This window comes from Hyla sarda, chromosome 4 (assembly GCF_029499605.1).
Source record: "Hyla sarda isolate aHylSar1 chromosome 4, aHylSar1.hap1, whole genome shotgun sequence".
Classification (NCBI taxonomy): Eukaryota; Metazoa; Chordata; class Amphibia; order Anura; family Hylidae; genus Hyla; species Hyla sarda.
In genome coordinates this window covers 318,684,498-318,711,995 of record NC_079192.1, presented here as the reverse complement: position 1 = coordinate 318,711,995, position 27,498 = coordinate 318,684,498, and the positions used below count along the sequence as shown (strand labels likewise).

Here is a 27,498-nt window from a genome sequence, read left to right as displayed (position 1 = left end):
TGGCGCTTTTTCCCTAATTATGTGGCATGTCAATCTCACCCTTATCTCCTATCCTGTGGATAGGAAGAGAAGATCATTTAAAGGGGTACTCCGGCGCCAAGACATCTTATTACGTATCCAAAAGGAGCTTTTATTATAAAACAGAAGACATTTTGAACTCAGAACCTTGTTTAATTACTTTTAAAATTGTGTATGCTAGTGGGTTCAGTCAGTACAACTTAAGCTCTTTACAAGGATATTCTGAGGACCTTCAGTATTTATAAAAAGTCCTATATAAAACATGAACATAAGACGTACGTCACTTTGTTTCCCAAAAATGTGCATGATGACAGCTTAGTGATCCCAGACGGCAGATTAAATCCATCTTCAAAATGTGTTTGGCCCATTGTAGTCCAACTTTAATATACAGTTCAAAAGATAGAAATCAGGGCAAACACGCCGTATAGTAAAGCACATGGATAGGCGACAAGAAGCTGTTGTCCTTCCATGGCCAAAGCAGAAATGAAGATCTTTGAGGCGGAGAAGCTGCACCAGCCTATTATTAGAGCTGTGAGGAGGATGCCAATAATTCCTCTAAAATACAACAAATTGTTATGCATTAATACATTACAAAGCAAAAATACACAAATATCAGACAGTAATAATAGGGAGACTGGACAAGTGGCTGCTGAGGGAACTACTTTATGTTGAACTGCTGATGCTTTGAGCCTTGGGCCCCAACAGTTTATCCCACCACTAAAGTAATGACATGTCTAGAGTAGAGTAAACTCTTCAGATGACTAAAGAGAAAACAAACTTACTGCAAGGAAAGAACAACAGCAAATCCAGACAAGATAATCATCGGGAGAAGACAGTAGCCCAGGACACTGGAAACACAGCCAAATGACACTCCGGTCATACTCATCAGATTGAGAAGGCAGAACATCCCTAAACAACCGATAGCACTGATCCCGTAAACATAGCCAAACTGAATCTTACCAGCCTGTGGAGAGATGAAATTATTACAACTAAATGAACATAAATTAATGATACACGTTTTTCATGCTAATGTGTAACACTTTATAAGTCACTTTATTATTGAAGGAAAATGAACCTCAAACATAACAAAACACTTGAAAAATGTGTTTAACCACCACTGATGGGGTTCCAGATCAGCTTTATTTCACTTGAAGTTTGAAAAGGTAAATAGTGATCTGACTGTCGCAATGTTAGGATAACATGTACCTTATTATGTTGTGTATTTTCTGCAGCTGATGTTGCTACCCACTGACTTTAATGGGTAGAAAAAGACACTACAGTAAGATAAGGCACGTGTGACCCTACCCTTATTCTTAAATATATGCAACCATTCACTCAGTAATGTCGCACCAAGTTTTAAAGGATAGGCTAACAATCGCTGACCGGAGGGGTGCCGACACCCAACACCACCAGCTGATCACCTGTTCGGCGTCCTGCTGGGTAACTGCAGCTCTGTTTCTACTAAAGTAAATGGGAAGGGAGCTGCAGTTACCTGGCACCACCACTATACAACAAACCGTAAAGTGCTAACAGCCGCCGAGACCCCTGTTTAATGCTGGACATTACCGATCACAGTTATGCCCGGCATTAACCCCTTAGATGCCGCTATCAAAGTTGATTGCGGCATCTAAAAATGAAAAAAGGATAAAGAGAGATAAAAAAAAATAAAGTGTCGACAAAAAAACTACAGATCACAGCACAAAAAAATGAGCCCTCACACATCCGGGTATACAGAAAAAGGAGGAGATTTTTTGACACTTACCGTAAAATCTCTTTCTCAAAGGATCCATTGGGGACACAGACCGTGGGTGTATGCTGCTGTCTCTAGGAGGTATGACACTATGGCAACAAAAAAAAGCCTCCAGGCCCTGAGCTAATCAGTTTTAGTACCAGAGCAATAGAAGAAGAGGACCGACAGGTCAATGAAAAAAACACGAACTGTCCGAGAACCAGAAGAAAAAATATAACTGAACACACCCTCGGACAGAAAACCAAAGAGAAACCCAAAAAGGGCGGGAGCTGTGTCCCCCAATGGATCCTTCGAGAAAGAGATTTTACGGTAAGTGTTAAAAAAAAAAAATCTCCTTTTCTCTATCGGCTCCATTGGGGGACACAGACCGTGGGACGTACCAAAGCCGTCCCTTGGGTGGGCAGATAATCAGTTAGGCAGACGGCTGTTCCACTGCCACCTGCAGCACTTTATGGCCCAGACTAGCATCAGCCGATGCGAAGGTATGAACCCGGTAGAACCTCGAGAAAGTGTGCAAGGACGACCATGTAGCCGCCTTGCAAATCTGAGAGGCTGAGTGAGGCCTTGCTCTGGAGAGCCCAAGATGCCCCAACAGAACAGGTAGAATGAGCCACAACCCTGAAGGGAGGAACCTTCCCCCTATAGCGATAGGCTTCCGAAATGGCAGACCGGATCCACCGAGAAATGGTGGCCTTGGAAGCAGGTTGTCCCTTGCTACGACCTTCCGTAAGGACGAAAAATGAATCACACTGACAAAACGAAGAAGAAGTGACAGAGAGGTAAGACCGAACAGCTCGAACCACATCCAGTTTGTGGAGTAAATGCTTCTTAGGATGAGAAGGAGCTGGACAAAAAGGACGGAAGAACAATGTCCTCATTGAGATGAAAGGCCGAAACAACCTTAGGCAAAAAGAAAGGATCTGGCCGGAAGACAACCTTGTCCTGATGAAGCACCAGAAACGGAGAACTGCAGGAGAGAGCTGCCAATTCAGACACTCTCCGAATGGAGGTGATAGCAACAAGAAACGCCACTTTCCAAGAAAGGAAGCGCAGGGACACCTCCCTCGGGGGTTCAAAAGGTTCACCTTGGAGGACCCCCAGGACCAGATTCAGGTCCCAAGGGGGAGAAGGTGACCGATAAGGAGGGGCAGCATGCGCCAGTCCTTGAAGAAAGGTCCAGACATGAGAATTAGAAGCCAGAGGACGCTGGAAAAGAATAGAAAGAGCCGAAACCTGACCCTTAAAAGGGAACTGAGAGACAAACCCAGTTCCAAACCCGACTGCAAGAAAGAGAGAAGACGGGGAACAGAAAAAGTAACAGGAGACAAAACCTGAGCTTCACACCAACGAAAATAAGACCGCCAAGTACGGCAGTAAATTTTTGCCGAGGAGGGCTTACGAGCCCCGAGTATGGTGCGAATGACTTGGGAAGAGAAACCGCGGGCTCTCAAAACCGCGGTCTCAACCGCCACGCCGTCAAATGCAGAGACTGTAAATTGGGGTGGCAAAGAGGACCCTGAGACAGTAGGTCAGAACGAAGTGGAAGGCGTAGTGGAGTCCAGTCCAGGAGCCTGACCACGTCTGCGTACCACGACCTTCGGGGCCAATCTGGAGCTATCAGTATGGCGGGAACGTCCTCCGCTTTGAGCTTCCTCAGAACCCTGGGAAGGAGCGGAAGGGGAGGAAACAGGGCAGAGCAAACCCCTCCAAGGAATCACTAGGGCGTCCACAGCTAGTGCCAGGGGGTCCCGGGACTTCGCCACAAACAGAAGGATCTTCCGATTGTGCCGAGACGCGAAGAGGTCCACGTCTGGAATGCCCCAGAGGTCGCAGATCTGCGCGAAGATCTCTGGATGCAGGGACCACTGAGGACCGACTGAGAAAGTCCGCTTCCCAGTTGAGCACACCTGGAAGGTGAATCGCCGAAATGGCCAGAACCTTGTTTTCCGCCCAGATGAGAATCTTTGTCACCTCGGCCATGGCTGCCGAGCTGCGAGTGCCGCCTTGCCGATTTATGTACGCCACGGCCGTGGCGTTGTCTGACTGGACGCGGACAGGGCGAAACTGAAGCAGGGACTCCCAATGAAGAAGGCAAAGAAGAATCACCCTCAGTTCCAAGAGGTTTATCGGAAGCAGGGCTTCCCGGGGAGACCAGAGGCCTTGAACCGTCCAGTCCCTTAACACACCGCCCCAGCCCGACAGACTGGCATCCGTTGTAACCAACTGCCAGTGGAGGGGAAGAAATGATCGCCCCTGAAGAATAAAGGGGGAGCGGAGCCACCAGAGCAGAGACTGACGGATCCGACGAGGGAGAGCAATCTTGCGATCGAGAGACAGAGGAGATCTGTCCCATCGAGAGAGAATCACCAGTTGAAGGGGACGGTAATGAAACTGGGCAAAGGGTACGGCCTCCATGGCCGCTACCATCCGACCCAAGACTTCCATGCAAACGCGGAGGAAAACTGGGACCTGGGCCCGAAGGGAGCGGACTCCTGACAGAAGTTAGATGTTTGTCCGGCGGAAGGCAAATCCGGGCAGAGGCCGTGTTGAATTGAAGTCCCAGGAAGATCAGAGACTGGGTGGGAGAAAGGACAGACTTGTCCCTGTTGACCATCCACCCGAAGCGATCCAGGGTTTGGAGGGCGAGATCCACATTCTCCAGGGTTTGGACTCTGGTGGGAGCCTTGATGAGAAGGTCGTCCAGGTAAGAGATCACAGAGACTCCTCTCGACCGCAACAGGGCTATCACTGGCGCAAGGATCTTGGTAAAGTTCCGAGGAGCAGTGGCCAGACCAAAGGGGAGGGCTACAAATTGAAAATGCCCCTCCGGAACCGCAAAACGGAGGTACCGTTGATGGCCGGGAAATATTGGAACATGGAGGTAGGCATCTTTGATGTCCACCGAAGAAAGAAATTCCCCTTGTTCCATGGATGCCACTACCGAACGGAGGGATTCCATTCAGAAGTGGCGGATGAGAAGATGACGATTGAGAAGCTTGAGGTCCAGGATTGGCCGCACCGAACCGCCCTTCTTGGGGACCACAAAAAGATTGGAATAGAAACCCCGAAAACGTTCCCTTGGAGGAACGGGGACAATAACTCCCTAGAGAAGCAGGGACCAAAGAGCCTCTTGAAACTGCTTCGCCAGAGAAGGAGACCGGGGAGCCCGGGACTGAAAAAAAACAATCCCTCGGGAGGGAGGCAAACTCGATTCAGTACCCGTTGGACACCACGTCCCTGACCTGAATGTGTGTGGTCCAGATGTCTCGAAAAAATAAGAGACGACCTCCCACCCGAGAAAAATGCGGGTGGGTGCATCACTTCATGCGGAAGTGGGTTTGCGGTTGCCTGATTTGGCCGCAAAATGGCCGGAACGGTTGTTGTCCGACTTCCAAGACGGGTGCACCCGGAACAAGGGAGCCTTCTTGCCGCGCCAAGGCGCCTGCCCCGACCCCTTATTGGGGCCAAAAGTCCGAAAGGAAGAGGACTTCCTCTGGAAAGTAGAGCGAGCCTTATTTTGAGACAACAAGGAACTCTTCCCCAATAATCTCGTCAAGGCGCTTGCCAAAAAGACGGACACCAGTAAAAGGAAGCTCGGTGAGAGACCTTTTGGAAGCGGCATCCGCATCCCAAGCCTTAAGCCACATGGAACGGCGGAGGGCCGCCAGGTGATCCACAGCAACGGCAGCACAACGGGCTGACTGTATGGAAGCTGTGTACAGAAATTCCCCAGCTTTAGAGCATTGGAGAACCAAGGCAGACAGATCCTCAGGGGGGGATCCCGCCTGGATAACCTGACGGAGTTTTGAGCACCACAACGATAGGGCTTTGGACACCCAAGCCGAGGCGAAGGTGGGAAGTAGCCTGCTGCTTCAGGAGGCAAACTTCGTTAAGAACTCCATCTTCTTGTCGGGTCCTTGAAAGCAGCGCCATCTGCCAGTGGCAGTGTGGTAGCCTTAGAGAGGCGGGAAATTGGTGGGTCCACTGAGGGAGGGGAAACCACCTTAGAGACAAGGTCATTGTCGAATGGGTAACGCACCTAAACCACCTTCATTCCCGGGAACCTCTTGTCTGGATGTTTCCATGCAGATTCCAGAAGGGTGTCAAAGGGTGGTTTAGCACGATGAAAGGATACTTCAGGAGTCACGTCCGAAGATCCTGGGTCCTCTAAGTGAAAGGGGTCTCTTATGGCCGCAACCAATGAGTTCACAGTTTCAACTGAATCCGCGTGGTCTTCCGAGTCAGATGCCGATTCAAAAGCCTCATCCGCCAGTTCACCAGGAGAATGTGAACGAGTGGAGGCAGCCCTGGAGGGGGGCGACCCTGATCGGGTACGCGGCTCTGGTGAGGCAGAGTGGCGACTGCGGGAATGTTCTCTGGAGGAGCGACGTTTGGGACCAGATGGCTCAGGGGGGGGCGGGACCCACGAGGGGAACGCCCACATCTACCTGAAGACTCAATGGAAGAGTCAGAAGATGCACCCCTAGTACGCTTGTGAGAGCGTGAGGTATGTGGAGAAGGGGAGCGGGTCCCTCTAGAGGGCCGGCGCAGGGCAGACTTCTTCAAGGCAGACACCACGTCACGGGAGGCCTCAGCCACCGAACGGGAGACTTGAGTCAAGTCAGCCATATACTTGGATAGGGAAGAAACCCAGGCTGGAGGGGCGGCCGAATCCACTGGAACTGAAAGAGCATCCGGGGGTACCATGGGGTCTGGGACAGCAGAGGAGCAGGCAGAGCAAGTGGGTTCAGCAGAACCAGGCATTTTGGAATTACAGGTCTTACAGACAAAATAGGAAACTAATTCTCCAGTTGTCTGTTTAGAGGGAGGAACAGTTCTGGGTAAGAACTCTCTCACCCAAGTCTGAGTCCCCTGTGGCAGCTGCTGTGAGGAGAACTCCGCTCAGAGAAAGAGAGGGAGAAACAGGCCAGCCAATAGCCATAGAGGGGCGTGCCTGGAGCAGAGGCACTGTCTAATTGGCGCTGATTGGAGAGCGGTTTGCGCCTCCAGTAAGCTCCGGCGACCCTGTGGGCAGAGCTATAGCGCCCCGGCCGTTGTGAAGAATAGTAATGGCGCCCACTCCTTGCCCCGGGCGCACATGTCGGTCGCGTCTGCGCCCGCGGGGAAGTGAGCGGGCGATACACATGTCCGCCGTCAGCTGCCAAAACAGAAAGTAAGTCGGCGCTTCATGCGCCGAACAGTACAGACGCCGCGGCTGTCAGCCGCATAGTAGGCGCTGCGGCTGACAGCCGCATAGTATGAAAACACACACACACACACTTAGTAAAAAGTAACCCCTTCTTTCCCAAAATGCCCTTGCTCGCCCCTGCTTTGAATAAAGATAGAGCCCCAACACAGGCCAGCCCCTTAGACCTGAAGGTGGTCCAAAAAATTAGGGTCTCCAGAGGTTGCAAGTCAGCACCTAAGGGAGAAAATATATACTCACCTCAGTCAGAAGAACTTACCTAATGGAGTCTTCTGCGAGGTCTTCAGTCAGCTTTCTGTTACCTGCATCACGCTGAGCTACCATGTGCGAGTGAGGCGAGCAGGGAATAGGGGGACCCGGACCCATGAGGTACAACCCCAGGCGCTGACCGTTGGCGAGAGGGGGTTAACAGCGCATATATGCAATGTCTGTGCCCCCTTACTCGCAATGGGGAAACAGTAAGCCGCAGTTCCTGAGTCCCCACCTGAAAACATGAAAGAAAAAGGAATAAAAAAACTAACACATTCCCTAACTAGGAAAATAATAAAACAGAAGACCTGGTCTGGAGAAATCCAGACCATGTCCACCTCCTTTAGACACCAAGCTTAAACTGATTAGCTCAGGGCCTGGAGGTGGGTATATTCTGCTGGGAGGAGCCAACTTTTTTTGTTGCCATAGTGTCATACCTCCTAGAGACAGCAGCATACACCAACGGTCTGTGTCCCCCAATGGAGCCGATATAGAAAATTAAAGGACAACTGTAGTGGTCAAAAATCCCTGCCCAAATGTTCCCCAAACAAAAGTTATACAATTCAGTCAATTAGTTCTATTTACCTATATGCAGCCATTTCTGAGATATTAGAGTTGCCAGCATAGCCCAGTATTCCTGCGTCCGTCCCCTATTCATTACATTGCAGCCGCCATCTTGGGGACGGAGATCTCTTCCTCCCAGCAGTGTTTGTGCTCCCCCTAGCCTCTGTCAGGTCCTCCCTGCTTATGCATGAGCGGGTGCTTTCTGAGGCAGCCATAGGCTCATCCTCAGAAACGCCCCTATCTATAAGATTCAAGCAGGGGTAGAATGAGGACGTCCACAGCTCCTCCCCCCTCCCCTGCTCTGTCTACACAGGACCTCACTTATCACGGGGAGGATTCAAGTTTTCATGGGGGGAAACACAGAGCAAACCACAGAGCAGGGAGGGGAGGACGTGTGTGTGAAGGAGACATATTACACTGCACGGGCTGGTGGTGTATAGACTACAGGGAATAAATATCATACTGGAGATGATTCTGTGTGTGAGGGGGGGGGGGACTACTGAATGACACATGCTGGGAGTTGTAGTCCCTGTTATGTGTGTGTGTATGCCAGTGTTTCCCAACCAGGGAATGCTGGGAGTAGTAGTTTTGCAACATCTGGAGGCACCCTGGTTGGGAAACACTGGTGTATGAACTACAACTCCCAGGAGACTACAGAGATACAATAGAGGTGTTGGTGAACTACAACTCCCAGGAGTCTCCTGATACAATAGAGGTGTTGGTGAACTACAACTCCCAGGAGTCTCCTGATACAGTAGAGGTGTTGGTGAACTACAACTCCTTTATACACTCAAACAGCAGAAAGCTGACACGGCATGCTTGGATGTATAGTCTTACAACAGCTGGAGTCACCTCTGCAACTCCAAGCATGCACATACAGCAGAAAGCTGACAGGGCATGCTGGGATTTGTAGTTTTGCAACAGCTGGAGGCACCACTGGAATTCCCAGCATGTCCGAACAGCATATAAAATAACTGGGCATGCTTGGAGTTGTAGTTGTGAAAAAGATGGAGGGACCCCTATCAGGACAGTTTTATAGACAAACAATTATGTTTTTTTACCATTTTTCCTTTCACTCTCCACTCTCCAGTGCCCACACTACAGTGAGCATGGAGGCAGCTGCTTCATCACTGGACAGGAGCCAGCATGGGGAGGGGGAGATGAGCAGAAGGGGAGGGTGTATGCATAGGGAAGGGGGAGATGTGGGCGTTACAATATAATAATTTGCTCGGGGGGATAGAACAGGGGGAGGGCAGCAGCTTACAGGAAGTAAGCACAAGGCATGATGGGAGATGTAGTTTTTCTTTCACTTGTCCTCAGTAATTCATGTGCTGATAACGGGAGAAAGACTGGGCCAATTTTTATGGGGGAGACATCGTTGGAAAGGTCTTTCAAAGACCTATTAAATGAGGTAAAAAATTTTTTTTGCCCAGCACTGCAGATGTCCTTTAAGTTAGAGATTCATACATTTTCGTAAATAATTTTTCCTAGTGTCAGCGCCTCCTAGCGGCAAAAGCATATACCCATGCGTTATGATTTTTAAAAGGTAAGGAGGAAAAAACTAAAGTGCAAAAATGAAAAAAAAAAAATTTAAAAAAAATAATAAATCGCCTTAAAAGGGGTACTCCGCTGCTCAGCGTTTGGAACAAACTGTTCCGAACGCTGGAGCTGGCGATTGGAGCTCGTGACATCAAAGCCCTGCCACCTCATGACGACACGCCCCGCCCCCCTCAATGCAAGTCAATTCAAGCAGTTAACATTATCCATCATAATGTATCAGCAGATGTGATAACTTTACCAGCAACAATGTGGCACCAAATGCAAGACAAAAGACCATTGGTCCAGTCAAATCTGTTTCATTCATGATACTGCCATCTGCTACTTTCAGAGGGTGTAGCACGGTTAATGTCTTCTGCCAAATGTGGTCAAAATTGATCCCAAGCTCTGCAAAGTAAAAGCATATTTACATATTAACAAAAAAAAAAGGTCAAACAAATGATTGGTCAGTATAAATTCCATTAGTTATACAGCAATCACAGATTCAGGCCTTAAATGTATCAGAGGTACTCCAGTACTTTAAAACTTATCCCGATGTGTTTGATCGTAGGGGGTATGACTGCTCAGACTCATCTCCAGGAAGGGCCCCCAGCTCTCCCAATCCATGGAACCGTGGGGTCGGCACATGGTCCATGCATTGTCTACAGAAGCAGCAAAGAAACATAAGCACTGTATTCCAGTAATTCCGACACTACCATACAGTGCATGCAAACCCCGCCGCTCCATGCACAGGGCCCAGTTCTGGAGGTAGGGGATAAGACTTATGGCTATTAACTGGAAAAAAAAAATTACATCTTTATAGGGTTAAAGGACTGGAGTACCCTTTTAAAGGAGATGTCCGGTACGGACTATTCCTATTCCATCCTGCCCGGGCTGCAAAAAGAGAGAAAAACTTTCACTTACCTTCCTACGTTCCCCTGGAGCTCCGCAACAGCTGATCGGGCTGTTTACTTCCTACTTCCCTTAGCCCGGGACGTCACACAGTGCTTCAGCCTATCACCGGCCGAGGCAGGACATCGCTGCGGCCGGTGATAGCCCGGAATGTCACACGGTGCTTCAGCATAAGGGAAGTAGGAAGTAGACAGCCAACCAATCAGCTGTTGCGGAGCTCCAGGGGAATGTAGGAAGGTAAGTGAAAGTTTTTTTTCTCTTTTTTTGCAGCCCGGGCAGGATGGAATAGGAACAGTCCGTACAGGACATCTCTGGTATAACCTCCAAACTGTACAGCACTCACTGATTTCTATGGAACTGCTGTGTGTAATTGAGGAGATTAACTCCATAATATTAAGCTGCTCAGAGCAGAGGAACTCTGTGCTACACTCATGGCAGCAACCAAGGCTTGACTTAAGCGAGCTAAATAGCTTACGTTTTATGCTAGTTGTAGAGGGAAAGGGTTAAGTCTTTTGTAATGTTTGTATGGATATGAAGCAGGGACGTAAAGCATTTTCAAGACGTAAATAGGAAAGATTTATCAGGATCAGTTTATCACTTTCATTTCTTGGCTGATAAACAGAATATCTATCTCTGATTTCTAGCTGTAAATAATGGTTATTTTATGGAGTGAACTTTACCTTCTAACAAAGGGGGCTCATCATCAAAACCGCTTCCATACACAGACTCTGCAGAAGTAGGAGTGTATGTCTGTGTTGGCTGATAGATCTGTCCTGCATACGCTTGCTGTTGATTTGTCATCCCAGGAGGCATAAAAGCACCTTGTTGGCTATAGTCATAGTTGTATTGTCTGCAAATTACAAGTGAATGCAGTAATAATGCAAAGATACAAAGCAACAAAATACAATAAAAAACCTGTATCCACAGACCCCTGAGCCTAAGATTTACAACCCCTTCTGAAAGAAATTTACTAACTGGGGTAAATATGCAGCTTGTAGCCAAACAGTAAAATCCTAGGATATAAACTGAAATACACTGAATCATGTATTGAAGGGAAAGCAGAGAGCACAATCATCTAACTCCACACGTGTCAACGAACCAAAGGAATCGACCCAAAAAGCAGGACGGCATCCGGACTCTTCAGATACATTTCTAATGATCACTGTATTAGAGACAACTACATAATAAAGGGTAGGTCCATCTTTTCAGGTTCATGCCTTGCAGATATCAGGGAACAGATTTCAGAGGGTGACAAACACCTTAAGTCAACACGACCCGTGTCTGCAATACACAGTTTCGGGGGTTTACACAATCCGGTTAAACAACAAATAACATAATTCTACTTTACAAGGTTTACATTCGGTGTACCTCATTCACCAGTGGGGAATCATTTCTCCCCTTTCAATTATTGGGACATTTTAAATCCTTAAGTTCATGCTATTTTATTCACATGCAGTATGCCATGATGTGATGTCCTACTTGCGTTACATCATTCACCTAGGTAACTCCGGGTCTATTTTAAAATATTTTATGTATAAAACATCACTTTAGTGTTACCTCTGTAAGAGAGTGGGCTAGCTCTTGAAACGCATTGTTCATGAGAAATAAAAATGCTTAATTGAAATCCACGGTGCCCGTAGTCCCTGCTATCAGCATTGTGCGCCCCCGCAACTAACCTGGTTTCTTCCCCATCTGGAATCCTTTCAGTGGATCCGAAAGTGTTCTACAGCTACCTTTCCCAAGGTGGATCCAGGACCGGAGGCAGCGATACTTTGGAATTCTATATATGCTCCAATAGATGTTGAGCTCTGAGCCCAACATCCACAGGTACGCAAGTATTTGGCATAATTGCATGCCTCTCCCCTACCTCTGGTTACGGCACAGGGCTGTCTATTTTTTGTCTTCACATATTCTCATGTTCCAACAATATTGGCACAACACCTTTAGGCCCCAACAATCAGCCCAAGGGCAACAAACTTGCCACAGGTCTTTGTTAAAAGAGTTTTTTGGAAACTCACATTGATAGCCTCAGGATAGGCCATCAATTTCTGATCGGAGGAGCACCTGCCCTATCTCACGGCACTGGCATATACACAGAAAGTAGGGCAAGAAGGATAAGGCTCTGTACATTGTGTGGTGGCTGTGCCGAGTTACTGCAGCTCAACTCCCATTGAAGTGAATAGAAGCGAAGCTGCAGTTACCCAGTAGTGGCATTACACAATGTATGGACTCTGTTTACTGTGCAGGCAGACACCACAGCACACTTCAGCTGCTGCAGTACCTCCTTATACATACACAGAACACTACTTGTCAGTCATCAAATTAGAGCTTTTTTTTTTTTTTTTCAAAAGTGACAAACGTTTTCTGCTGCATGAGATGCGTAGCAGAACTCACCTGCGACAACACAAGTACTATCACGCAGAGGTTAATGGATTTTCCATTCATTTGTACCATATATACTCGAGTATAAGCCGACCTGAATATAAGCCGAGGCCCCTAATTTCACCCCCAAAACCCAGGAAAAGTTATTGACTAGACTATAAGCCTAGGGTGGGAAATACATCATCTCCCCCCCCCCCATGTCATCATCCAGACCCCCGTCATTAACACCCTTCACCCTTCAGTGGTCTTCAACCTGCAGACCTTCAGATTTTGTAAAGCTACAACTCCCAGCATGCCTGGACAGCCATCGGCTGTCCAGGCATGTTGGGAGTTGTAGTTTTGAAACATCTGGAGGTCCGCAGGTTGAAGACCACTGTGGCCTTCGTCATCATCCAGACCCCCCTTTAGTTTTCTACTCGCCTCCCCTCGGTGGGAAGGAAGGGTGAGCTGGTCCGGGCCATCTATGCTGCAGGGACCGTCTGGTGGGGAGGGTTAGTCATTCCGGGCTGTCCATCTTCACCGGGGGGCCCTCTTCTCCGCTCCGGGCCCTGCCCGGACTAGTGACGTTGCCTTGACGACGACGCACAGGGATGTTCATGCGTCCCTGTGCATTGTCATCAAGGCAATGTCACTAGTCTGGGGCAGGGCCCGGAGCGGAGAAGAGGGCCTCCCGGTGAAGATGGACAGCCCGGAATGACTAACCCTCCCCACCAGACGGTCCCTGCAGCATAGATGGCCCAGACCAGCTCACCCTTCCTTCCCACCGAGGGGAGGTGAGTATAAAACTAAAAGGGGGGTCTGGATAATGACGAAGGCGGCAGTGGTCTTCAACCTGCAGACCTCCAGATGTTTCAAAACTACAACTCCCAGCATGCCCAGACAGCCATCGGCATGCTGGGAGTTGTAGTTTTGCAACATCTGGAGGTCCGCAGGTTGAAGACTACTGAAAGGGATTGACAGGCAGAGAGTTCACTCGAGTATAAGCCGAGGGGGGCGTTTTCAGCACAAAAAATTGCGCTGAAAAACTCGGCTTATACTCGAGTATATATGGTATTATGACAGAAATGTGATCTTACTTGTTATATTGGGCTTCATTTTGTGTATTGTAGCCGTAACCCTGAGATTGATCGTCAATACTGTAGCTTGTCTGGTAGAAATCTTGATTGCCGTTATCAAAGTTTGACATGGCAGCAGCTCTAAAAATACAACACAAGAAAACAACAAAGCATTATGTAAGGAACTATAAAGAAGCCGCCTCCATCTAATGCAGCAGAACAATAAGATAAGATATTTTCCCAGTACCAGCAAAGTAAGTGGGGGGAATTAAATGGGCACTCTCATTAAAAACTAATTTTTGCTATTGCACTCCTTATGGTAAATAAAAAAAAAATATTTTTTTAATGTGCTTTGATTTAAAAAAAAAAAAATTAAGGGGTACTCCGGTGAAAGCATTTTTTCTTTTAAATGAACTGGTGCCAGAAAGTAAAACATATTTGTAAATTACTTCTATTAAAAAATCTTAATCCTTCCAGTACTTATTAGCTGCTGAATGCTACAGAGGAAATTCCTTTCTTTTTGGAACACTGATGACACAGTACTCTCTGCTGACATCTCTGTCCATTTTAGCAAGCATGCATAGCAGATGTATGCTAAGGGCAGCATGGTGGCTCAGTGGTTAGCACTGCTGCCTTGCAGTGCTGGGGCCTTGGGTTCAAATCCCACTAAGGACAACAATAAATAAAGACTTATTATTATTATTGTTATTATACTGACGTCAGCAGAGAGCAGCAGAGAATTTCCTCTGTAGTATTCAGCAGCTAATAAATACAGGAAGGATTAAGATTTTTTAATAGAAGTAATTTACAAATCTGTTTAACTTTCCGGAGCCAGTTGATTTAAAAGAAAAAACGTTTTCACCGGAGTACCCCTTTAAGTATGCTATGTTTTATTTGTGCTTAAAAAAGCTGCCACTAGGTGTCTCCCTATTTGTCCAGAGCACATTCCCCCCCCCCCCCCCCCATCTCTTGCACAGACTTTGGACTCCTGCCAGTCCAAAATCAGGAAATGCAGTTTGGAGTGCTGAGGGGTGTGTGTGCAGCCTTAGCCAATCATAGCTCCTCTCACACACTGAACTGCTCTGGGCTGTGCGTAGCAGAGTGAGGGTGGAAGTTCTCCCCTGTATGGCTTCAGATGATGTCACACCTGCTGGGTAACGCCCCTTCCCAGTCTGTGAATCTGACTGAGCAGAAAATATCAAGGTAGAAAACTAACAAAAATCTTTTGCTGTCCATTGACTTCAATGGATAGTAAAATCTGCTACACTAAATCTGCAGCAGAAAATATGCATGTGTGAACGCACCCCTGCAGCTATGTTCACACAGTGGAATTTCGCTGAAGCATTCCACCGAAAATTCTACCTATTGATTTCAATGGGAATCCGCAGTCCCATTAAGAAATTTCGTGAACCCAGCCTAACACGTTTCGCAGCAGGATCATCCAGTCACCGTAACTACAAAGCGTTATGTGAAAGGAGACAGAGCATAACCCAGAAAAGCCCCACAAAATACCATCCAAACATTCCTTACCACGTCTGCATAAGCCCCAACATCTGTTTCACTCAATGCCGAGCTTCATCAGGGGGCGCAGCTAACTCTGGGCTTATGAGCAACCGGCCAATCTGCTGTCCCTAAACATACAAACCTCATGGTACAGACCAATCACAGATCATGTCTTATCAGTGTCCTACCTCTCCCACTGATGAACAGCTGAATATAGTGATCTCCGGTGTCAGCACACAGCCACGTCCTCTTCCTGGTATACAGAGCAGTACTCACAGCTCTCACGAGATCTCCTCCAGAGAGCGATCATGTGACCCTCCGGTCACGTGATTCACTCCTGGCTGTGTATAAACTCCGGTACCAAGCACATAAAGAAGGGTAATAGCACCATCTAGTGGAGAAACTGCAGATGACAAGATCTATCAATATAGTGAAGCGCACAAATCAAGCAATATATAAGTGCCACAGTGTAATTGTGTTTGTGTAAAGCAGTGTTTCCCAACCAGGGTGCCTCCTGCTGTGGCCAAACTACAACTCCCAGCATGCCCGGACAGCCTTTGGCTGTCCAGGCATGCTGGGAGTTGTAGTTTGGCCACAGCTGGAGGCACCCTGGTTGAGAAGGGAAACACTGGTGTAAAGGCACTTAACCCCTTAACCCCTTAAGGACTCAGGATTTTTCCGTTTTTGCACTTTCGTTTTTTCCTCCTTACCTTTTAAAAATCATAACCCTTTCAATTTTCCACCTAAAAATCCATATTATGGCTTATTTTTTGCATCACCAATTCTACTTTCCAGTGACATTAGTCATTTACCCAAAAATGCACGGCGAAACGGAAAAAATAATAATTGTGCGACAAAATCGAAAAAAAAAACGCCATTTTGTAACTTTTGGGGGCTTCCGTTTCTACGCAGTGCATATTTCGGTAAAAATTACACCTTATCATTATTCTGTAGGTCCATACGGTTAAAATGATACCCTACTTATATAGGTTTGATTTTGTCGCACTTCTGGAAAAAATCATAACTACATGCAGGAAAATTTATACCTTTAAAAATGTCATCTTCTGACCCCTATAACTTTTTTATTTTTCCACGTACGGGGCGGTATGAGGACTCATTTTTTGCGCCGTGATCTGAAGTTTTTATTGGTATGATTTTTGTTTTGATCTGACTTTTTGATCACTTTTTATTCATTTTTTAATGTTATAAAAAGTTAGCAAAATACGCTTTTTTGGACTTTGGAATTTTTTTGCGCGTACGCCATTGACCGTACGGCTTAATTAATGATATATTTTTATAGTTCGGACATTTACGCACGCGGCGATACCACATATGTTTATTTTTATTTATTTTTTACACTGTTTTATTTTTTTTATGGGAAAAGGGGGGTGATTCAAACTTTTATTAGGGAAGGGGTTAAATGACCTTTATTAACACTTTTTTTTTACTTTTTTTTTGCAGTGTTATATGTCCCATAGGGACCTATAACACTGCACACACTGATCTCTCATCCTGATCACAGGCGTGTATTAAAACGCCTGTGATCAGTGTTATGGGCGCTTGACTGCTCCTGCCTGGATCTCAGGCACGGAGCAGTAATTCGTCGATCGGACACCGAGGAGGCAGGTAAGAGCCCTCCCGGTGTCCGATCAGCTGTTTGGGACACCGCGGCGGTCCCGAACAGCCCGACTGAGCAGCCGGGATACTTTCAGTTTCACTTTAGAAGCGGCGGTCAGCTTTGACCGCCGCTTCTAAAGGGTTAATACCGCACATCGCCGCGATCGGCGATGTGTGGTATTAGCCGCGGGTCCAGGCCGTTGATTAGCGCCGGGACCCACGCGATATGATGCGGGATCGCGGCGCGATCCCGCTTCATATCGCGGGAGACGGCGCAGGACGTAAATATACGTCCTGCGTCGTTAAAGGGGTACTCCCGTGAAAAAACTATTTTTTTTTTAAATCAACTGGTGCCAGCAAGTTAAAGGCTAGGTTCAGACTACGGAATCTCCGTGCAGAAAACTTCCGCCCGGAGATTCCGAGTTCCGCCTGCGCCGACTGAATTAGTCGGCGCTAGGACCGCGCGGACACTGCAGTCTCCTATAGACTGCTATGTGTTCCGCTAGGATTTCCGCCTGAAGAAAGAGCAACCCCTTTCTTCAGGTGGAAATTTTCTAGCGGATTTTTCATCCGGATTTTCCGCTTCACAAATTCCGAAGTGTGAATTTGTGAACGGAAAACCATTCACTACACTATGCATTATAGTAAGCGGAATTTCTGACGGAAATTTGAGAGCGAAAATTCCGGCGGAAATTACGTAGTCTGAACCTAGCCAAACAGATTTGTAAATTACTTCTATTCTACGCTTTCAATTTTGCACCTAAAATTCCATATTATGGCTTATGTTTAGCGCCACCAATTCTACTTTGTAATGACAATAGTCATTTTATTAAAATATCCACTGTGAAGCGGAAAAAAATTGATGTGCGACAAAAAGGAAAAAAAAAACATAATTTTATAAATTTTGGGGGTTTCCGTTTCTACGCAGTACATTTTTGGGTAAAAATAACACCTTATCTTTATTCTGTAGGTCCATATGATTAAAATGACCCTACGTATATAGGTTTGATTTTGTCGTACTTCTGTAAAAAATCATAACTACATGCAGGAAAATTAATACGTTTAAAATTGGCATCTTCTGACCCCTATAACTTTTTTTTATTTTTCTGCGTACGGGCCGGTATGAGGGATAATTTTTTGGGGCCGTGATCTGAAGTTTTTAGCGGTTCCATTTTTATATTGATCAGACTTTTTGATCGATTTTTATTAATTTTTCCATGAAATAAAAAGTGACCAAAAATACGGTATTTTGGACTTTGCAAATTTTTTGCACATACGCCATTGACCGTGTGGTTTAATTAATGATATATTTTTATAGTTTGAACATTTCCGCACGCGGCGATACCACATATGTTTATTTTTATTTACACGGTTTATTTTTTTCTAAATGGGAAAAGGGGGGTGATTCTTACTTTTATTAGGGAAGGTGTTCAATTATCAGTATTAACTTTTTTTCACACATTTTTTGTTTTGCAGTGTTATAGCCCCCCCCCCCCTTAGTGGCTATTACACTGCACACACTGATCTGCTACACAGATCATTGCTGTGCATTGACACGGCAAAGATCAGTGTTATCTGCGGTCGATTTCTCAAGCCTGGATTTCAGGCTTGGAACAATCAATTGCCGATCGGACACGACAGAGACAGGTAAGGGACCTCTGCTCGCATTCTAGCTGATCGGGACATTTTCATCGCGATGGTCCCGATCAGCCCGACTGAGCTGCCGGGAAGCTTTAACTTTCATTTTAGACGCGCCGATCAACTTTGAACGCCGTGTCTAAAGGGTTAATAACAAAAAAAAAAAAACAAGATCGTTGCCGCACCCTATTAGCCTAGGGTCCCGGCTTTCATTAGCCGCTAGGACCGACCCGGTATGACGCGGGGTCATGGCGTGACCCCGCGTTATATACTGGGACTGAGCGCAGGGCGTACAGGTATGCCCTGCATCCTTAAGAGGTTAACCCCTTCCCGACCTATGACATACCTGTACGTCATGGGTGGCAAGGTGCTCCCGACCCATGACATACAGGTACGTCATGAACATTACTGCCGCTAATCGCGGCACCCCGCAGTGCCCGGAAAGATGGTGGCTATCACTGATAGCCAGCCATCTTACCGTGCGACCACGGGGGGTTTCATCCCCCACCCCCCCCCCAGCGATCGCTGCTATCAGCTGATCAAATCTGACTAGCTGATAGCAGCGTTTCGCTATGAAAATACTTAGCAGCGCTGTGTGTGAGTCCCGATCACGGGGATCGGGACACACACCGCTCTGCTAAGTGTCCCTGACCCTTCCCCCGGCGTCACTTACCCGTCCGAGCGGTGTCCCGAGCGGTCCCGGTGGTCCCGGCGTCCTCCATGCGATCCTGGCTGCGCTGCGTCCCGGAGGTGAGTTTCCGGCAGCAGTGCGGCATCTTCATTGGCAGCAGTGAGATCGCCGTAAAGCGATCTCACTGCTGCCTCTGAGAGTTTCAAAACTGCAACTCCCAGCATGCCCAGACAGCCTTTGGCTTTCTGGGCATGCTGGGAGTTGTAGTTTTGCAACATCTGGAGGTCCTCAGTTTGGAGACCACTGTATAATGGTCTCCAATCTGTGCTCTTCCAGATGTTGCAAAACTACAAATCTCAGCATGCTCAGTCTGTCCAGGCATGCTGGGAGTTGTAGTTCTCTAACATCTGGAAGAGCACAGATTGGAGACCATTATACAGTGGTCTCCAAACTGTGGACCTCCAGATGTTGCAAAACTACAACTCCCAGCATGCCCAGACTGCCCAAGCATGCTGGAAGTTGTAGTTCGGCAACATCTGATCCTTCAGATATTGCCGAACTACAACTTCCAGCATGCCTGGGCAGTCTGGGCATGCTGGGAGTTTTGCAACAACTGGAGGCACACTAGTTGGGAAACATTGTCCGTTTCCTACCTCAGTGCCTCCAGCTGTTGCAATTGTTGCAAAACTATAACTCTCAGCATGCACTGGCAGACCATGCATGCTGGGAGTTGTAGTTTTGCAACAGCTGGAGGCACACTGGTTTGGAAACACTAAGTTTGGTTGCAAAACACTTGAAAGTTTATTACTTAACTTAGTGTTTCCAAACCAGCGTTCCTCCAGCTGTTGCAAAACTACAACTCCCAGCATGCACGGACAGCCAAATGGCATGCTCGGAGTTTGCAACAGCTGGATGTTTGCCCCCCCCCCCCCCCCAATGTGAATGTACAGGGTACACTCACATGGGCGGAGGTTTACAGTTAGTGCTGCAAGTTTGAGATGGCGCAAATTTTGCGCTGCAGCTCAAACTTCCAGCTGCAAACTTGCTGTGAACCTCTGCCCATGTGACTGTACCCTAAAAACACTACACTACACTGACACTAACCTAAAATAAAAAGTAAAAAACACTACATATACACATACCCCTACACAGCCCCCCTCAGCCCAAAAAATGAAAAACGTCTGGTACGCTACTGTTTCCAAAAAGGAGCCTCCAGCTGTTGCAAAATAATAACTCCCAGTATTGCCGGACAGCCATTGACTGTCCAGGCATGCTGGGAGTTTTGCAACAGCTGGAGGCACCCTGTTTGGGAATCATTGGCATAGAATACCCCTATGCAAATCCCTAATTCAGGCCTCAAACGCGCATGGCGCTCTCTCACTTTGGAGCCCTGTCGTATTTCAGGGCAACAGTTTTGGGACACATATGGGGTATCGCTGTACTCGGGAGAAATTGCCTTACAAATTTTGGGGGGCTTTTTCTTCTTTAACCCCTTATGAAAAGGTGAAGTTGGGGTCTACACCAGCATGTTAGTGTAAAAAAATAAATTTTTTACACTGACATGCTGGTGTTTCCCTATACTTTTCATTTTCACAAGAGGTAAAAGGGAAAAAAGACCCCCAAAATTTGTAACGCAATTTCTCCCGACTACGGAGATACCCCATATGTGGGCGCAAAGTGCTCTGGGGGCGCACAGCAAGGCCCAGAAGGGAGAGTGCACCATGTACATTTGAGGTGATTTGCACAGGGGTGGCTGATTGTTACAGCAGTTCTGACAAACGCAAAACAATAAATATCCATATGTGACCCCATTTTGGAAACTACACCCCTCACGGAATGTAATAAGGGGTGCAGTGAGCATTTACACCCCACTGGTGTTTGACAGATTTTTGGAACAGTGGTCTGTGAAAATGAAAAATAAAATTTTTGATTTGCACAGTCCACTGTTTCAAATATCTGTCAAACGCCAGTGGGGTGTAAATGCTCACTGCACCCCTTATTAAATTCCATGAGGGGTATAGTTTCCAAAATGGGGTCACATGTGGGGGGTCCACTGTTCTGGCACCTTAGGGGCTTCCTAAATGGGACATGCCCCCCAAAAACCCTTTCAGAAAAACTCACTCTCCAAAATCCCATTGTCGCTCCTTCCCTTCTGAGCCCTCTACTGCGCCCGCCGAACACTTTACATACGCATATGAGGTATTTCCTTACTCGAGAGAAATTGGGTTACAAATTTTAGGGTGATTTCTCTCCTTTTACCCCTTGTAAAAATTCAAAAATTGGGTCTACAAGAAAATGCGAGTGTAAAAAATGAAGATTTAGAATTTTCTACTTCACTTTGCTGCTATTCCTGTGAAACACCTAAAGGGTTAAAACACTTACTGAATGTCATTTTGAATACTTTGGGGGGTGCAGTTTTTATAATGGGGTCATTTATGGGGTATTTCTAATATGAAGACCCTTAAAATCCACTTCCAACCTGAACTGGGCCCTGAAAAATTACGATTTTGAAAATCTTGAGAAAAATTGGAAAATTGCTGCGGAACTTTGAAGCCCTCTGATGTCTTCCAAAAGTAAAAACTTGTCAATTTTTTTATGCAAACACAAAGTAGACATATTGTATATGTGAATCAATATGTAATTTATTTGGAATATCCATTTTCCTTTCAAGCAGAGACTTTCAAAGTTAGAAAAATGCTAAATTTTCAAAATTTTCATGACATTTTTAGATTTTTTACCAAGAAAGGATACAAATATCAGTGAAATTTTACCAATAACATAAAGTAGAATATGTCACGAAAAAACAGTCTCGGAATCAGAATGATAAGTAAAAGCATTCCAGAGTTATTAATGTTTAAAGTGACAGTGGTCAGATTTTCAAAAAATGCCCAGGTCATGAAGGTGAAAATGGGCTGGGTCATGAAGGGGTTAAAGGGGAATTCCAGGAAAAAAAATCTTTTTTTTTTATATATCAACTGGCTCCAGAAAGTTAAACAGATTTGTAAATTACTTCTATTAAAAAATCTTAATCCTTCCAATAATTATCAGCTGCTAAAGTTGGGTTGTTCTTTTCTGTCTGGCAACAGTGCTCTCTGCTGACATCTCTGCTTGTCCCGGGAGTAGAAGAGCTTTGCTATGGGGATTTGCTTCTACTCTGGACAGTTCTCGAGACAGGTGTCATCAGAGAACACTTAGACAGCAGCTCAAAAGTACTGAAAGGATTAAGATTTTTTAAGTAAAGTAATTTACAAATCTGTTTAACTTTCTGGAGCCAGTTGATATATATATATATATATATATATATATATATATATATATATATATATATATAAATAAAGTTTTTTTCCTGGATAACCCCTTTAAAACCAAGCAACAAGCGCCAATCTAGCTGATCCTTGCAGCCCATCAAATTCATCATTTTCAGCTGTACATCAGGATGTGTGGCCTATACCAATAATGTATTAATGTATATAGTACAGAAGATTTTATCAGTTGCCAAGTGAGTGTTTGCACATTGTTCAGCTGATCGCGCTATTCTACAAGGCCAATTATCAGGAATACGTTTTCCTAGAAAGGGTAATTTGCCTGTTAATTGAGCGGTGTAATAGAGCCTTTAGAGGTACGTATGTGCATGTACAGGAATGTAGGTGGTGACTACGGTTGTCACCTGGTTAGTATTTTAATATTAAAAATACCGGCAATGCAATGGTCAGTATTTATCCAACAATCCTCCATCTCCCGGAATGTTGCACCATATACCAGTGTTTCCTAACCAGAGTGCATTCAGCTGTTGGAAAACTACAACTCCCAGCATGCCTGGACAGCCAACGGCTGTCCGGGCATGCTGAGAGTTGTAGTTTTGCAACAGCTGGAGGCACCCCTGGTTGGGAAACACTGACCTATACTATATACTACTATATAGTCCAACATGCTGGGAGTTGTAGTTTTCATTTAGGGCAGTTACTGAGCCACAGGCTGTATCAGGGCATGCTGGGAGTTCTAGTTAGTAACTAACTGCAACTCTCAAATTTAATAAAAAAAAAAAAAGCTATCAAAAATTCACATCAAAACAAAAATGGTACTGTTAAAAACGATTGGGGCGCAAAAAATGAGCCATCTCATAGGCCCATATAAGGAGACATAAAAAAGTTATAGAAGTCAGAATAGGACTAAATTTCCCTGCATGTGTATCCTGTGATGTCACGCATATAAAATTAATTATGCAAATTAGCATGGTATATTTTTTGCATGAAAGGTGGCAACCCTAGTGGTGACTGCAGTGAATACAGTATATGTGGCTGGATTTAGTAGATTTGTAGCCTAAATATTTGTGGGTGGTCACTTTTAGACTATGTTCGGCATATAGAATTAAAGGAGTATTCCAACGCAAAATAATTTATCCCCTATGCAAAGGGTATAAGTTATAGATCGCAGGGGGGGCGAGCACTGGGCCCCCCGGGATCTCCTGGACGGGGCCACAGCAGTCTGCAGGAAGTGAAGTTTCGTCCTCAGCAGAAAGCCGTGGCAGACACCCCCCTCCATGTATCTCTATGGGGTACATGGAGGGGGCGTGTCGGCCGCCACGTCATGCGGGGACCCTTTCTAGCATACTGCTGCGGCCCCGTCCAGGAGATCGCAGGGGGCCCCAGCACTCGGACCCCCTGCGATCTATAACTTATCCCCTATCCTTCGGATAGGGGATAAGTTATATTGCACTACAGATCTCCTTTAAAGGGGTTCTCCGGTGCTTAAACATCTTATCCCCTATCCAAAGGAGAGGGGATAAGATGCCTAATGGCAGGAGTCCCACAGCTGGGGACGCCCGGGATCATGCACGCGGCACCCCGTTTATAATCAGTGCCCGGAGCGTGTTCGCTCCGGGACTGATTACCGGCGACCGCAGTGCCGGCGGCGTGTGACGTCACGCCTCCGCCCTCCGTGTGACGTCATGCTCCGCCCCTCAATGCAAGCCGATAGGAGGGGTCATGATAGCTATAACGCCCCCTCCCGCCCTGCGTTCGACCATAATCAGACCCGGAGCGAACACACTCCGGGCACTGATTATAAACAGGGTGCGTCGTGCATGATCCCGGGCGTCCCCAGCTGCGGGACTCCCGCGATCAGGCATCTTATCCCCTATCCTTTGGATAGGGGATAAGATGTTTAAGCACCGGAGTGCCCCTTTAAGGGTTGAAATTTACATTCGACAAGCGAACTTATAGTAAATTCGATTCGTCACGAACTTCTCGGCTCGGCAGTTGATGCCTTATCCTGCATAAATGAGTTCAGCTTTCAGGTGCTCCGGTGGGCTGGAAAAGGTGGATACAGTCCTAGGAGACTCTTTCCTAGGACTGTATCCACCTTTTCCAGCCCACAGGAGCACCGGAAAGCTGAACTCATTTATGCAGGATAAGTCATCAACTGCCGAGCCGAGAAGTTTGTGACGAATCAAATTTACTGTAAGTTCGCTCATCTCTAGATGTGAACCTAGCCTTAGGGTATGCTCACATGTTGTGTATACACTGCAGATTTGATGCTTTGTCCAGTTATTTAGTTACATTGATTTACATAACATCCAGTCCGCAGTGTAGACCCTACAAGTGAACTTACATTTATCCAGCAAAATTCAGCACAGAGGGCCTGTGCCCTGGATGTTTTAGGACCTTAGCAAGATAGGGATAAGTGCCCCTTTTCTGAAGGATGGTGCTGTGTGAGGTAAGTTGAAATTTTTATCAGTACCTTTTTAGGGTGCATGTGACAAATTAAAGGGGTACTCCGGTGGGAAAACAATTATTTTTTAAATCAACTGGTGCCAGCAAGTTAAACAGATTTGTAAATTACTGCTATAAAAAAAAGAACTTGATCCTTCCAGTACTTATCAGCTGCTGTATACTACAGAGGAACTTCTTTTCTTTTTGAATTTCCTTTCTGTCTGACCAAGGTGCTCTCTGCTGACACCTCTGTCCATGTCAGGAACAGTCCAGAACAGGAGCTAATCCCCATAACAAACCTATCCTGCTCTGGACAGTTCCTGATACGGACAGAGGTGTCAGCAGAGAGCACTGTGGTCAGACAGAAAAGGAATTAAAAAATAAAAGAACATCCTGTGGAGCATACAGCAGCTGATAAGTACTGGAAGGATTAAGATTTTTAAATAGAAGTAATTTACAAATCTGTTAAACTTTCTGTTACCAGTTGATTTAAAAAAAATGTTTTCCACCGGAGTACCCCTTAAAAATAAATCAGTAATTTGACCACATTTTTTTATTTCTTTTTACAGCAGTCACTGTGTGGGTTAAATAGCACAATTGCTTTATGGCCAAGGCCTTACATTTGCAGAAATATCAAATGCAAGTATTTTATTTTGATGATTTGATTTATTTTCTATATACCTAATGTGTAAATAGAGCAAAGGGCCTGTATGTTTTCTTTCTTTGTTTTTTTTTTTTTTTTTACCACTAGGGGACTAGAATTTGTGATCAGATTCTATAAAAAGCAGACAAGAGGCCATTTCATTTATGATTCAATGTGATTCGGGCTATCAATGTATAGAAAATGTATGACTGAAAAAGCCTGTGTCAGCAAGACTGGATTGAATTAGTGAGGCAAAAATTAAGACCTTTTCCTAATAAGTTTAGACAATCAGCAGTCCACGGTATTTGAGTTAGATTAAGCACATTATGGTCAATAGACATAACTTCAGTACTCACAGTTGTGGTGGTATCAGGGATAGGACAACCTACTGCCGCCAGGTAACCTGTTTCCTCTTTACACCAATTTTGTTGGGTACTGGGGCACCCCCTTCCGCTTCCTCTGCCAGTATCAACCCGCGAATAGTACCCCACACTATAGCAGGGCCCTACAGTAATGCCCTACACAGTAGTTAATCCTCCCAATAGGGCTCCACACAGAAGCTGACTCCCTAATAGGGTCCCCATTAGTACCCTCACACACAGTAGTTACTCCCTAATTTACACAGTAGTTATCCCCCAATAGTGCCTCCATACAGTAGTTACCCCCAATAGTGCACCACAAAGTAACTGGCCTCAAATAGTGCCCCACACAGTTGCTGGTTCCTAATAGTGCCAGAATTCCTGCCCCAACACAGAAATTACTCCCTAATAGTTTTCCCACACACTGTTGAACCCCTTAATAGTGCTCCACACAGAGTTTACCCCCAATAGGGTTTCTACACAGTAGTTACCCGCAATAAAGCTCTCCACAGTTGTTACCCCCCACACAGTAGCTGGCCCTCAAATAGTGCTGCTAGGTTGGTATCTGGCTGAGAAGGAAAATGTGATGAATACTTTTTTTTCCATTTATTTATGAAAAAAATGTGTGAGGATCCCTGATGATACCAGCCTAAATTATTCCAGCATGTTACTGCCTAGGCCCAAGAGCACCATATTTGAAGCTCCGGGCCTGTTGGTATTGGATCTTCCCAGTACCCCTGTGGTGGTGGGTACCAGAGTAATAATTGGGGGTTAGCGCTAGCTGTTTTTGGAGCTAACGCTAAGCCCGGCTTAGTAATGGACCCCATCTATAAAACTGTTTCCACTACTAAGCCTGAAAAGTAATAAAAAATACAATTTAAAACATTTTTAGTAGAGAAAAACACTCCCCCACAGCCCTCATTAACTATTTAAAAAAAATAAAATAATAAAATTGCAGGTCATCCTGAATACCGAATCTGATTTAGTCTTCCACATTCATGTATCTGAAAGGAAAAGAGAAGAAAACATTTTTAGTAAATTTTTGGCTGTTCTCCCCCTGGAGAGCCTAACTTACCATCCCGGTTCCAGCTCTGTCATCTTCCTGTGTAGCTCCACGTCTAGTGACGGAGCAGGAACAGAAGTGGGTAATTGGCCTTCTGATCACAGTATACAGCCATCTATATAAATGGTTGTATACCCATAATGAATTAACGTAGCAGCTCAGGAAACACTTGCCTCAGCTACATTAACGTAGCGGCGCGCAATTGTTTCTGCTACATTAACATAGCAATGCACAGTCATCTCTGCTACATTAACCTAGCAGAGCGCAATTGCCTCTGTTACATTAACGTAGCAGAGCACAGTCATCTCTGATACATTAATATTGAAGGACATAGTCGCCTCTGCTACGTTTACGTAGCAGAGGACAATGGTCTCTGCTACTTTAACGTTGCAGAGCGCAATGGCTCTGCTACATGAATGTAGCAGAGTGCAATTGCCTCTGATACTGTTGCAAAACTACAATTACCAACCTGCCAGGACAGCCTTTGGCTGTGTGGGCATGCTAGGAGTTGTAATTCCTGCACTGTAAGACTAGGCTATGCTACACCTACGCTATGCTCTCAAACTACGCTTCATCTGCCTGTAAAACTAAGATAGCTATGCTACAACTGTGAAAAACTATGCTAACCCTATGCTACATTAACTACACTTGTCTCCTGTTG

General features: G+C 45.9%; 1 protein-coding gene across 2 annotated transcripts; it reads right to left on the bottom strand.

The window, feature by feature from the left end:
• Positions 1-119: 119 nt before the first annotated feature.
• Positions 120-15,516, bottom strand: LOC130369535 (protein YIPF5-like). Of its 2 annotated transcripts, none has more exons than XM_056574896.1 (6): positions 15,364-15,516; positions 13,694-13,813; positions 10,916-11,085; positions 9,586-9,731; positions 801-982; positions 120-573 (listed from the first exon to the last, which is right to left on the bottom strand). In XM_056574896.1, exons 2-6 carry the CDS (start codon positions 13,801-13,803, stop codon positions 411-413), a joined length of 771 nt encoding a protein of 256 aa, XP_056430871.1. In that variant the 5' UTR covers positions 13,804-13,813; positions 15,364-15,516; the 3' UTR covers positions 120-410. The 2 variants fall into 2 exon arrangements, with proteins under 2 accessions (XP_056430871.1, XP_056430872.1); XM_056574897.1 differs by lacking the exon at positions 15,364-15,516 and adding an exon at positions 15,203-15,356.
• Positions 15,517-27,498: the final 11,982 nt, after the last annotated feature.